The 13,565-nt window shown below is 37.0% G+C and overlaps 1 protein-coding gene across 1 annotated transcript in view; it reads left to right on the forward strand.

The window, feature by feature from the left end:
• The first annotated feature begins 10,871 nt into the window (after positions 1-10,871).
• The window catches only part of GC (GC vitamin D binding protein), a 40,941-nt gene continuing 38,247 nt past the window's right edge, over positions 10,872-13,565 (forward strand). Inside the window, exon 1 of the mRNA XM_029951830.1 lies at positions 10,872-10,905. Within this exon, the coding sequence (XP_029807690.1) occupies positions 10,872-10,905 (34 nt within the window). The remainder of the gene's footprint in view (positions 10,906-13,565) is intronic.

The following is a 13,565-nucleotide window of genomic DNA, read 5'->3' on the forward strand; positions in this document are numbered from 1 at the left end:
AGTTTTTTTTTTTATAGTTTATTGTCAAGTTGGTTTCCATAGAACACCCAGTGCACATCCCCGCAAGTGCCCTCCTCCATGCCCATCACCTCCCTTCCCCTCTCGCCCTTCCCCTTCAGCCCTCAGTTCCTTTTCAGTATTCAAGAGTCTCTCATGATGTGCCTCCCTAACCCTTTTTCCCCCTTCCCCTCCCCCTGGTCCTCCATTAGGTTTCTCCTGTTCTCCTGTTAGACCTATGAGTGCAAACATATGGTATCTGTCCTTCTCCACCTGACTTATTTCACTTGGCATGACACCCTCGAGGACCATCCACTTTGCTACAAAGGGCCAGATTTGTGATTCTGCTCATGTGTGAAGAGTATTTCCCCTTCCAGTTACGATGAAATATAGGAAAATCAAATACAACACCAAAGCTCCTTCTGAAAGAAACCATTAATGTGGTAACTGCCTCCAGGCATTAGACAACAGTTAAGTTTGCATCCCTCTGAGTAAGGAACCTCAAAAGGTAAGGGCCAAGGTTACCCTGGCTCTCTGTAGAAAATGTGCTGGCCTCAGCTGTAACAAGCTGCAATTCATGCAGAACACAGTGGACCCACTGAGCGGAGGAGGCAGGGATGAGAATTTAGGGCAGCTGAAACAAGTGGAGTTTGCAGAATAGTGCATGGCTGTGGGGCAGGAAATGTGCTCAGGAGACTATGTGCTTCCTCTTATGACCTGGGCCAAAGACTGGGCTGTGCATGCCCAGGGCAAAGATATAGAAGCTTTATTCATGTATAAGATTGTTTTTCTTTTTGATAATATCAGCATCATTAAAATATAATTCACACACCATAGAATTCATTTAAAATATTAGTATATTCATAGATACATGTAATCATCACCATTATCAATTTTAGGAGATTTTCATCACCTCAAAAAGAAATGCTATACCTATTAGCTCTCACCCCACTGACTCCCCCATTTCCCCAAACGTAAGCAAGCATTAAGCTACTTTGTGTCCATAGCTTTGTTTATTCTAGATATTTCACACAAATAGAATCATGTAATATGTGGCTATTTAGCATAATAGTTTCTAGGTTAATCAACATTAAGTATGTATCCATACTTCATTCCCATATGCTGTATGGATATATCACATTTTGTTTACCCACTCATCAGCTAATGGGCAGTTGGGTTGTTTCCACCATTGAGTTGTTTGCACCATTTGGCTATTATGAACTGCGCAGCTATATACATTTGTTTAGAAGTTTATGTAGATATAAGGTCTCATTTCTCTTGGAAAGAAATCTAGGAATGAAACTGCTGTGTCACATGGTAACTATGTTTAACCATTTGGGTGGAATTTCCAGACCATTTGTTAAGTAGCTGTACCATTTTATATCCCCAGAAGCAGTTTATGAGGATTTTAATTTCTACACATTCTCGACAATTATCCAACTTTGAGACTGTAATCATCCTAGTGGGTATGAAGTGGTGCCTCACTGTGGTTTTGATTTGCATCTCCCTGATGACTAAGAAGGTTAAACATCTGTCATGGGCTTATTGGCTGTTTATATACCTTCTTTGGAGAAATGTCTATTCAGATCCTTCACCCCACCCCACCCTCTGAGAGTTCTTTATATATTTTGGATACAGAACCTTTGTTTTTAAATTTTTTAATGTTCATTTATTCTTGACAGAGAGCAAGAGGAAGCAGGCTCTGAGCTGTCAGCACAGAGTGCAACACAGGGCTCAAACTCACGAATTATGAGATCATGACCTGAGCCAATGTTGAATTCCTAATTGACTCGGCCACCCAGGTGCCCCAGGACCCTTTACTTAAATTAATTAATTTAAGAAACACAGAGACTGTGCAAATGGGGAAGGGCAAAGAGAGGAAGAGAAAGAATCCCAAGCAGGATCCATGCTGTCATGGCAGAGCCCAATGCAGGGCTAGAACCCTTGAACCATAAGATCAAGACCCTAGCAGAAACCAAGGGTCGGATGCTTAACAGACTGAGACACCCAGGTGCCCTGTAGGACCCTTTTCAAATAGGATTTGCAAACATTTTCTCCTACTCTATAAGGCTTGCCTTTTCAAGCTCTTGATAAAAACCTTTGTACTACAAAGGATACTACTTATGATGAAATTCATCAATCGGTTTTCTCTTTTGCTGCTTATCCTTCTAGTGTCCTATCTAGGAATCCATTACCAATCCATTGTCATGAAGAATAACCCTCTATTTTCTTTTAGAAATTGCTAGTGACATTGAGCTGAGCCTTACAGTGGAGGGAGAGGGCATCAGCTCCTTGGCTTGCTTCTCTTGTCCCTGAGCTCCTGCCCACAAGCCAAAACAAGGGCAGTTAGGATCCAAGTATTCTCAACGATGCCAGGACCAAGGTTGAACACATACCCCATGAGTGAGAGCTGGGCATATAAAGGGCACTTTTTGTCCATACTCACCAAGAACTTAGCCTCAGTAATAGGTAACCAGAAGAGAAATACTGGCATCCTGGCCCTCTTGAGCAGGTGGCCCTACCGACTGAGACATGAAGGGAAAGGGAGCCTTGTGTACTTATACTTGTCTTGCTGAGCTGGGAGTGAGGAGTGAGTTTCTTGTCTCAAATCACAGACTGTCACCTTCCTTACCAAGTTTAGTAGATTTTCTTTAAGAGAAAAAAAATAGTTTCTTCACTTTCTATATGCCCATAGATGAAGCTTGCCAAAAAGTGGCTACTGTACTGAGAAAGGAAAGGAGAATGAATAGAAGTCAAGCAGTGCCAGAACCCTGTAGGCTTGTGGAAAGACTTTGTCATCTTGTTTTTAAACACCAAAACACCCAGCTAAGATGCTAAAAACCCTATGTTCTAAGCACAGAGACCTCATTGGAGTATAAGACCTACTCTCTATCCACCATACAAAGCCTAAAATTCAAGTCATTGTAACACTAATAAAAGAGTTTTGAGGGGTTGATCCCTCCAAGTAACAGGGGCTTGGGAGATTTTGTGCTCTCCAGTCATCCACCCTAAGAAAAGGAAAAATTAAGACCATACAAGTTTAAGATGAAGTTGCTCAGTAATTAAAAAACCAATTGAAATAAAAGCCAAATTTTTATAGGAATATAATGGAATGCAGGTTTTCTATAACATATATTCAATAATGTCCAGTGTATAGTGAAAAATTACTACACATGAAAAAGACACCGAAGAATGTCACTGATAATCCAGATAAAAATCAGATAGAAACCATCTTTGAAATAGTCCAGACATAGTATTTAGTAGACAAAGAATACAAAGCAGCTTTTATTGATAAGGAGAAAAATTTAAAGAATAATATGCCTAAAGAATTAAAAGCAAATATGGCCTTAAAAGGGAAATAATAGCAAAATGAATTATAAAAATAGAAAATTTAAAACTGAAAAAAAATGCTAAATTCTATGAATGAAGATAGTGATAGAAGAGTAATAAATTTGAGGCTAATAAATAGGAATTACCAAAATTGAAGAGCAGCGAGAACAAATGTTAAAGAAACTGAATAGAACGTCAAAGACATCTGGGATGATACTAGATCGTCTAACCCAAGACTAGGAGCACGTGCAATTATATTCCCAAGGAAAAGAGAGTAAGGAAGAAAAGTCCTTCAAAACTAATAGCTGAGCATTTTACAAAGGTTTTTTTGTTTGTTTGTTTTTAGCTTAAGTTTTAGTTAGCATACAGAGCAATATTTGTCTCAGGAGAATTCAGTGATTCATCACTTACATGCAACACCCAGTGCTCATCACAAGTGCCTTCCTTGGTGCCCAAACATCTAACCATCTCCCACCAACCTCCCTCCAGTAACTTTCAGTTTGCCCTCTATAGTTCAGAGTCTCTCGTGATCTGTTTCCTTTTCTTCCCCCCGCCACCTTCCCATATGTTCATCTGTTTTGTTTCTTAAACGATATGAAATCATGAAGTCATATGTATTTTTGTCTGATTGACTTATTTCACTTAGCATAATATATTCTATCTCCATCCAAGTTATTGCAAATGGAAATATTTCATTCTTTTTGATTATGAGTAATATTCTACTGTATATATGTACCACATCCTTATCTATTCATCAGTTGATGGACATTTGGACTTTCTCCATACTTTGGCTATTGTTGATAATTCTACTATAAATATTGGGGTGTATGTATCCCTTCAAATCTGTATTTTTGTATCCTTTGGATAAATGTCTAATAGTGCAAATGCTGGATCTTAGGAAAGTTATTTTTGAGGAACCTTCATACTGTTCTCCAGAGAGGCTGCACCAGTTTGCATTCCCTCCCACAAGCAGTGTAAGAAGGTTTCCTTTTCTCTGCATCCTTGCCAACATCTGTTATTTCTTCTGTTTTAAATTTTAGCCATTCTGAAAGGCGTGAGGTGGCATCTCATCATGGTTTTGATTTGTATTGCTCTAATAGTGATTTTGAGCACTTTTTCATGTTTATGTTAGCCATCTGGATGTTTTCTTTGGAAAACTGTTTATTCATGCCTTCTGCCCTTTTCTTAATCAGGTTGTTTTTGTTTAGCATGTTGAGTTTGATTAAGTTCTTTATACATTTTGGATAGTAACCCTTTATTGAATATCATTTGCAGATATCTTCTCCCATTCCGAAGGTTGCCTTTTAGTTTTGTTGACAGTTTCCTTCATGGTGCCAAAGCTTTTTATCTTGGTAAGGTCCCAGTAATTCATGTTTGCTTTAGTTTCCATTGCCTTGGTGACCCATCTAATAAGAAGTTGCTATGGCTGAGGTCAAAGAGGTTGCTGCCTTTGTTCTCCTCTAAGATTTTGATTGTTTCCTGTCTCACATTTAGGTCTTTTATCCACTTTGAATTTATTTTTGTGTATGGTGTAAGAAAGTGGTCAAGTTTCATTTTTCTGCATGTTTGCTGCAGTTCTTCCCACACCATTTGTTGAAAAGACTCTACTTCTTTAAATACTTTCCTACTTTATCAAAGATTAGTTAACCATTCAGTTGAGGGTCCATTTCTGGGTCCTCTATTCTCTTCCATCAATTTAGGTGTCTGTTTTTGTGCCAGGATGATACTCTCTTAATGACTATAGCTTTGAGCTATACCTTGAAATCCAGAATTCTGATGCTTTCATTTTTGTTTTTCATTTTCAGCATTGCTTTGGCTATTTGGGGTCTTAGGTGGTTCCCTACAAATTTTAGGATTGTTTGTTCTAGCTCTGTGAAACATGCTGATATTTTGATAGGGATTGCAATAAATGTGTATGTTGCTTTGGGTAGTATAGACCTTTTAATAATGTTTCTTCTTCCAATCCATTTCTTTGTGACCTCTTAAATGTCTTTCATGAGTGTTCTATAGTTTTCAGAGTACAGGTGTTTTACCTCTTTGGGTTAGGTTTATTCCTAGGCATCTCATTGCTTGTGGTGCAATTACAAATGATAACAATTTCTTAATTTCTTTTTCTGTTGTTTTGTTATTGGTATATAGAAATGCAACAGATTTCTGCACATTGATTTTATATCATCTGACTTTGCTGAATTCATATATTCTAGAAATTTTTTTGGTGGAGTCTTTTGGGTTTTCTACATGGAGTAGCATCTAATCTGTAAATTATGAACATTTGACTCCTTCCTGATTTAGATGCATTTTATTTCTTTTGTTGTCTTATTTCTGAGACTAAGATGTCCAGTAATATGTTAAGTAGTAACAAGGAGAGCGGACATCCTTGTCTCTTCCTGCCAGCAGGGGAAAGGCTCACAGTTTTTCCCCTGTTGAGGAGGATATAAGCTGTGGGTCTTTCATATGTGGCCTTTATGATGTTGAGGTATATTCAATCTATCCCTACTTTGATGGCGATTTTTATAAAGAATGGATGCTCTATTTTGTCAAATGCTTTTTCTGCATCTATCCATAAGATCATATGCTTCTTATCCTTTCATTTATTCATGTGGTGTTTCATATTAATTGATTTGTAAATATTAAACAAGTCCTGAAGCCCAGGAATAAATCCCACTTGGTCATGGTGAATAATTCTTTTAGTATTCTCTTCAATTTGATTTGCTAATATCTTGTTGAGAATTTTTGCATCCATGTTCATCAGGGATATTGGCCTATAACTCTTCATTCAGTGGGGTCTTTGTCTGGTTATCAAGGTAATTCTGGCTCCATAGAATGAGTTTGAAAGTTGTGCTTACCATTCTATTTTTTTTTTTTTAACAGTTTGAGAAGAATAGGTATTAACTCTTCTTTAAATATCTGGTAGAATTCCCCTGGGAAGCTATTTGGCCCAGGACTCTTGTTGGGAGATTTTTTATTACTGATTCAATGTTTTTGCTGGTTATGGGACTGTTCAAGTTTCTTTGGGTCCTTGCTCTTTTCTTTTTGATAAGGCTGGCTAGGGGCTTACCAATTTTGTTTATTCTCAAAGAACCAGCTTTTAGTTTCATTGATCGTTTGTTTCCATATCACTTCTTTCTGCTCTCATCTTTATTTCTCTTCTTCTGCTGGCTTTAGGCTTTATTTGCTGCTCCTTTTCTAGCTCCTTCAGGTATAAGGTTAGGTTGTATATTAGGGACCTTATTTGTATTGAGGTTTTTTTTTTTTTTTCAAGTTTATTTTGAAAGAGAGAGAGAATACAAGCAGGGAGGTGCAGGGGTGGGGGAGGAAGGGGAATCCCAAGCAGATTCTGCAGTCAGTGCAGAGCCCGATGCAAAGCTCAAACTCACAAACCATGAGTTCAAGACCTGAGCAGAAGCTTAACTGACAGAGTCACTCAGGAGTCTGGAACCTTTCTTGCTTATTAAGATAGGCCTTAATTGTAATATAATTTCCTTTTAGGACTGCCTTTGCTACATCCCAAAGGGTTTGGTCTGTCATGTTTTCATTTTCATTTGCTTACATTTATTTTTTTATTTCATAATATCCTGGTTAATCCATTCATTCTTTACTAGGACATTCTTTAACCTATAATATTTGAGGGCTTTCCAAATTTTCCTTGCAGTTAACTTCAAGTTTTATGGTGTTGCAATCTGAAAATATATATGGTACGATCTTGATCTTTTTGTACTTGTTAAAGACTGATTTGTGACTCAGTGCGTGATCTCTTCTAGAGAGTGTTCCATATGCACTCAAGAAGAACATGTGCTCTGCTGCTTTAGGATGAAATGGTCTGAATATATCTGTTAAGTCCATCTAGTTCGGTGTCATTCATAGCCATTGTTTTCTTACTTTCTGCTTAGATAATCTTTCCACTGCTGTAAGTGGGATGTTAAAATCCCCTACTATGATTGTATTATTATCAATGTGTTTCTTTATGTTTGTGATTGAATTACATATTCAGGTGCTTTTAAGCTGGGGGTACAAATCTTTACAATTGTTAGATCTTCTTGATGCATGTCGACCCCTTAATCATTGTATAATCCCCTTCTTCAGCCCTTCTTACAGTCTTTAAGATGTAGTTTGTTCAATAAAAGTATAGTTGTTCTAGGCTTCTTTTGATGCCTTATTAGCATGATAGATGGTTTTCCATCCCCTCACTCTCAATCTGCAGGTTTTCTCTAGGTCTAAACTGAGTCTCGTGTAGGCAGCATATAGATGAATCTTGTTTTTGTATCATTCTGATACCTATGTCTTTTGATTGCATTAGTCTATTTACATTCAGAGTGATTATTGAAAGATAGGAATTTAATGCCATTGTGTTGCCTGTGGAGTTGGTCTTTCTGGTGATATTTTGTGTTCTCTTCCAGTCTTTGTTGCTTTAGTCTTTTTTTTCTCCAAAAAGTTCTCCTTAAAATTTCCTGCAGGGCTAGTTTAGTGGTCATGAACTCCTTTAGTTTTTGCTGGTCTTGGAAACTCTAGCTCTCCTTCTATTCTGAACTACAGCCTTACTGGATAGATTATTTGTGGCTGCATATTTTTCCATTTCAGCACATTGAATATTTCCTACCATTCCCTTCTGGCCTACCAAGTTTTAGTGCCCCTCTTCTTTTCAACTTCATTATTTCCTTAACTTTACCTTCCATATCCTTTATTCTTTCCTCTGCTTCTTCAATCCTCATAGTCACTGTATCCAGTCATTTTTGCATTTCAGTTACAGCATTTTTTATTTCAGCCTGATCAGTTTTTAGGTCTTTGATCTCTGCAGCAAGGGTTTCTCTAGTGTGTTCTATGCTTTTCTCAAGCCCAGCTAGTGGTCATATAACTGTTGTTCTAAATTCTTATTCAGATCTATTGTTTACATCTGTTTTGAGCAAGTCCCTAGTAGTGATTTCTCTTTGGCGTTTCTTTTGGAGACAATTCCTTTGTCCTATCATTTTGGCTAAGTTTCTGTCTTTTGAATATTTTGAAAGCTTATGGTTCCTGTACTTGAAAATAATTATATTAAAAAGAGGTCATACACTGTCCAGGACTTGGCACTTCAGGAAGTGCTTCTGGTTGTTCTGTGTGCACTCTGCTGTTGCATTTTGGTCGCTCTTTGCATGAGTCAGTCCTCTAAAAGCGCCTCCTTGCCTGCAGTAGGAGTGTCTAGATATTTAACCAGGTGTGCTTTGACTTGTTAAAATAAGCTTCCCACCTGCTCTGCTGCCTCCTTTCAATGGTGGAGATTCTTCTACCAGTCCTCATATCAATTTCCTGCGTGTTCTCAGTGATCTGATGTCAATACAGCCATGTTAGAGGGATAAGGAAAGCTCAGAGTCCCCCTATTTTTCTACCATCTTAACTCCTCACATTTCACAAATTTGATGAAAAACATTTACTTAAAGATATAAGAAGCTCAATTAACCTTATTTAGATATAACAGGAACTACCCTGTGCCCAAAGACTAACTAATGAAAACCAAAGACAAAGTACTAATATTGAAAACAATCAGACACATATCTACAGGATAACAATGAAAAGAACTACCACTGAGTATTTATAAGAAGTTAATGAGAAAACATGTGTAAAGTGCTAAATAAAGCAAGGAGAATAATTTTAAAAGAAAAGTTTATAAAACATGAACAGATACAAAGTATGACAAAAATAGCACAAAAGTTGGTATGGTTAAAGGGTATTATACTGTGTAACGTTTTTAAATATATGAAGTGGGAAGTGAAAATATGAAGTGAGAAGTGGGAAAGTAGGAAATAAGAACTATCCGATGTTAAATGGGAAGTGTGAAATAGAAAGCGTGAAATGTTGGATGCAAAACCAATAAACTTTGATATATTAAAGATAATGTTAGTCCTAGAACAACCATTAAAAAAATAGCTAAGAAGCTGAAAAAATATTCACTTAAAGAAGAGAGGCAAGAACAAACAAACAAAATATACCAAAGAGAGGGGTGCCTGGGTGGCTCAGTTGGTTAATCATTCAACTCTTGATCTTGGCTCAGGTCATGATCCCACATCAGGCTCAGAGCTGACAGCATGGAGCCTGGTTGGGATTCTCACTCTTCCTCACTCTGCCCCTCACCTGCTCATGCATGCACTCTCTCGCTCTCTCAAAATAGAAAATAAACTTTAAAAAAAATACCAAAGAGAAAAATAGAAAAAGCACATAAAAGGGTAGATTCATAGTTAATCATATCAATGAAAACATCAATGAACTAAACCCTCCAATAGAAGAGATTATGTCCAAAACAAGAGCAATAACCAAATGCCTTTTTCAAGAGATTCACTGTAAATGCAAAGACACAAATAGGCTGAAAGCAAAAACGTGTAAAAAGGTAAACCATATAAAGAGTAAGTGTAAGAAACCTGGCATGCCTATATTAGGCAATAGAGACATCAAGACAAAGTATTACAGAAAAAAGGACATACTGAGAAAGGACTAATTTATCGGAAGTAGCAATTATAAACCTGTATGTATACAATACCAGTTTCAAATTTTAAGAAGCCACAGAAGTACAGAAAAAAAGAAAATGGAAAAATTCTCAATTAAAACTAGATATTATAAACCCCTCTGTTTTCTTGCCCCCTTTACAATCTCTAGAGGCTGCCTGCATTTTGAGGTTCATGTATCTTTTCCATTTTGAAAGCCAACAATCACATCATTCCAGTTTTCCTCCTTACATCTCTAACATCTTCTAACCTTCTGCCTTATTCTCCCTGTTTAAGGGACTCTTGTGATTACATTGGGCTCACTCAGATAATCCAGGAAAATATACATATTTTATAATAATCTGATTAATAACCTAAATTCCCTTCCTTATTACCTTAGCAAAGCTTATTCACAGATTCTAGGAATTAGGATGTGATCATCTTGGGGAGGGGGTGGTGGTAGAAAAAAGGGCAATATAGGCATATCTTGTTTTACTGAGCTTTGATGTATTTCACAGATGTTTTTTTGTAAACACAAATTTAAGGTTTATGGCAACACTGCATCAAGCAATTCTATCAGCACCATTTTTTCAAACAACATTTGCTTACTTTGTGTCTCTGTCATGTTTTGGTAATTCTCATAATTACCAATTTCAAACCTTTCATTATTATATTTGTGATAGTGGTCTATGGTTGGTGATTATAACTTGCTGAAATCCCAAATGGTAGTTAGCATTTTTTTTAAGTATTAATGTATTTAAAAAATTTAATGTTTATTTTTGAAAGGGAGAGGGTGAGAGGGACACAGAATCTGGAGCGGGCTCCAGGCTCTAAGCTGTCAGCACAGAGGCTGATGCGGGCCTCAAACTCACAGACTGTAAGATCATGACCTGAGCCCAAGTCAGATGCTTAACTGACTGAGCCACCCAGGCACCCCAGCAATAAAGTATTTTTTACTTAAGGTATGTAAATTTCTTCTTAGTTATAATACTATTGTATACTTAATATACTACAGTATAATGTAAATAATACTTTTATATTCATAGGGAAAAAACATTTGACTTATTTTATTGTGATATTGGCTCTATTGGAATGGTCAAGAACCAAGCCCACAGTTATCTCAGAGGTATGCCAATATACTGCCTATTAAAATTAGTTTCTCAAAATTTCTATTTCTTGACATTCCAGCTCCCACTAAAAAGAGATGAATGAAAACCAAGATAATGTATTTTCCCCAAGTAGAATCTATTAGGTTATCTAACATTTTAATTGTTACATTATGATCCTGGAGCTATTAAACCCATGTCACCTAATTTAAATATCACCTTCATTAATTCAAATTGCCAGCTTTTCCTCTTTAGAGTCTTACTTATTAGAGAATGCCTGGAAGACAACATTAGAAGTTCTAAATGAAGGTTAACACAGGCGATGAATATTAATACCTATTCTATTTGAGAATTCCATTCTATTCTTAGCAAGCATTTTAAAATGTGGAAAAGAAATGTCAAGTACATTTTGGGCATATCAATCTGTATTGTTGACAATGGCTATTTTACTACAAATGGGCTTATTTTCTCATTCTTTTGTTTTCTTTCATTTTATTTTTCTCCTCCAGGTCTCATTTTCTCATTATCAACCTCTGCCTCCTTCTCTACACTACCATTGCAATGTTCTCCAAAAAGCAATTGCACAGTTTTAATAATTAGGCCTGTTTTCACAAATTACTTGGTTCCATTATTGGAAAATAGTTGAGCAAGAAATCACTCTAAAGTGATTTCTTCTTTATTAACTGAACCTAGACATTCACTCTAAAGTGATTTCTCCTTTATTAACTGAACCTAGACATCACTTTTTCTTAGGAATTCTTAGCTGGTAGTTCACTAGGTAGGACTATAGCTGTAGCAGTGGTGATGACAGAAATCGTCATTCCACTGAACAGACGCAAACAGAGTTGTAGCTACTTGTCTAAGGTTGAGGCAATCTCTTATGAGCTTTGTTCCGGAGATTTTTTTTTTTTTAATTTCTTTGTCTTTACTTTTTCTTTCTTTCTTTCTAACATTTATTCATTTTTGAGAGAGAGAGAGAGAAAGACTGCAAGTGGGGGAAGGGTGAAAAAAATGGAGACACAGAATCCGAAGCAGACTCCAGACTCTGAGTTCTCAGTACACAGCCCAACTCATGGCTCAGACTTAAGAACCATGAGACCATGGCCTGAGCCAAAATCAGATGCTTAATCGACCAAGCCACCCAGGCACTTCTGTCTCTACTTTTTCTAGCAGAAAACAAAATTGTTTGCTTCTAGTCTGAATAAGCATTTCTCTTAAATATCTGGTGTTCTCTTCAGTGATATTTCTTCATGAATATATTCTTGGGAAAGTTATTATTTGCCAATTTATAATAGAAGTCTTCTTAGCCTTAGTAGACAGAACCATGATAGAAGTTAATTTATCTCTAATTTCAACTCAAATTTTCCTTTTAAAATACAGCCATCTTGCTTTATATATATTTGTAAAATTGTCTAACTCCTGTACTCTGCTGAATATACTTACATAATGCCTCTTGTTTAAAATACAGAGGAGTCATTTGCAGATTTGCGTGAAAGTGCAAGTTAAATTTAAAAAATTTAAAGTAAAGCAATTCATTTAAAATGAATTGGCTTCTTCATATTTCATCTGGATTTCGATGAACAAAAATAAAGTACAGACTTCTATCATATTCTTTAGTTTTAAACACAAGGTTGATAAACTCACCAGATATTTAAATTCCTCCATTAAACTGATTATTATTGAGGATTTAGCATGTTGAGTTTCTGTCCCAGTTGTTGGGAACACTTAGATGAATAAGTCTCAGCTAGAGTAAGAACACTGTGAGTGAATAGAGCACAGTGCAGGAAAACTTTGTGCAGCCTGGAAATTTATGTCTCTTCTGCACTCCAGAATAGTAGATCGATGTGCCTATTCAGAGTTCCTCCTACTACAACATCTTCCCCAAACTCTCCTTTAGTGTTTTCTGTAACAGAAAATGGCATTAAAGGTCACCAACTTGCTTAAACCAGAAACCTGAGGGTTCACTTCTGACTTTTTCTCCAACATTGGTCAATCATCCCTGATTCTCTCTCCTAAACCATCCTCTCATCCCATTGCCAGATCCACAGGCCACCCTACTGACAACCCTTGTCTGGACTCTTGAAGCAGCATTCAAACTGGCCTCTGTGCATCTGCTCTGATCTCCTCTGCATTCTCTACATACTCACCACTTCACAATTTTGTTTTTGTTATCTGCCTTCCTAATTAGATAAGAAGGTCCATGAGGACCATGGAGGCCTGCAGGTCATGGTAATTATCAACAAGTTTGCATGACATCACTCATCATCAGGGAAACACAAATCTAAACCACACTGAGATACCACCTCATGCCACTCAGACTGGCTAAAATGAACAAATCAAGCTATAGATGCTGGTGAGGGTGTGGAGAGACAGGCATCCTCCTACACTGTTGGTGGGAATGTCAACTGGTGCAGCCGCTCTGGAAAACAGTGTGGAGTTTCCTCAAAAAACTATCCATAGAACTCCCTTATGACCCAGCAATAGCACTGCTAGGGATTTACCCAAGGGATACAGAAAATGCTGATGCATAGAAGCACATGTACCCCAATGTTCATAGTAGCACTGTCAACAATAGCCAAATCATGGAAAGAGCCTAAATGTCCATCACCTGATGAATGGATCAAGAAGATGTGGTATATATACACAATGGAGTACTACATGGCAATGAGAAAGAATGAAA

Source organism: Suricata suricatta, chromosome 1, assembly GCF_006229205.1.
Source record: "Suricata suricatta isolate VVHF042 chromosome 1, meerkat_22Aug2017_6uvM2_HiC, whole genome shotgun sequence".
Lineage (NCBI taxonomy): Eukaryota > Metazoa > Chordata > Mammalia > Carnivora > Herpestidae > Suricata > Suricata suricatta.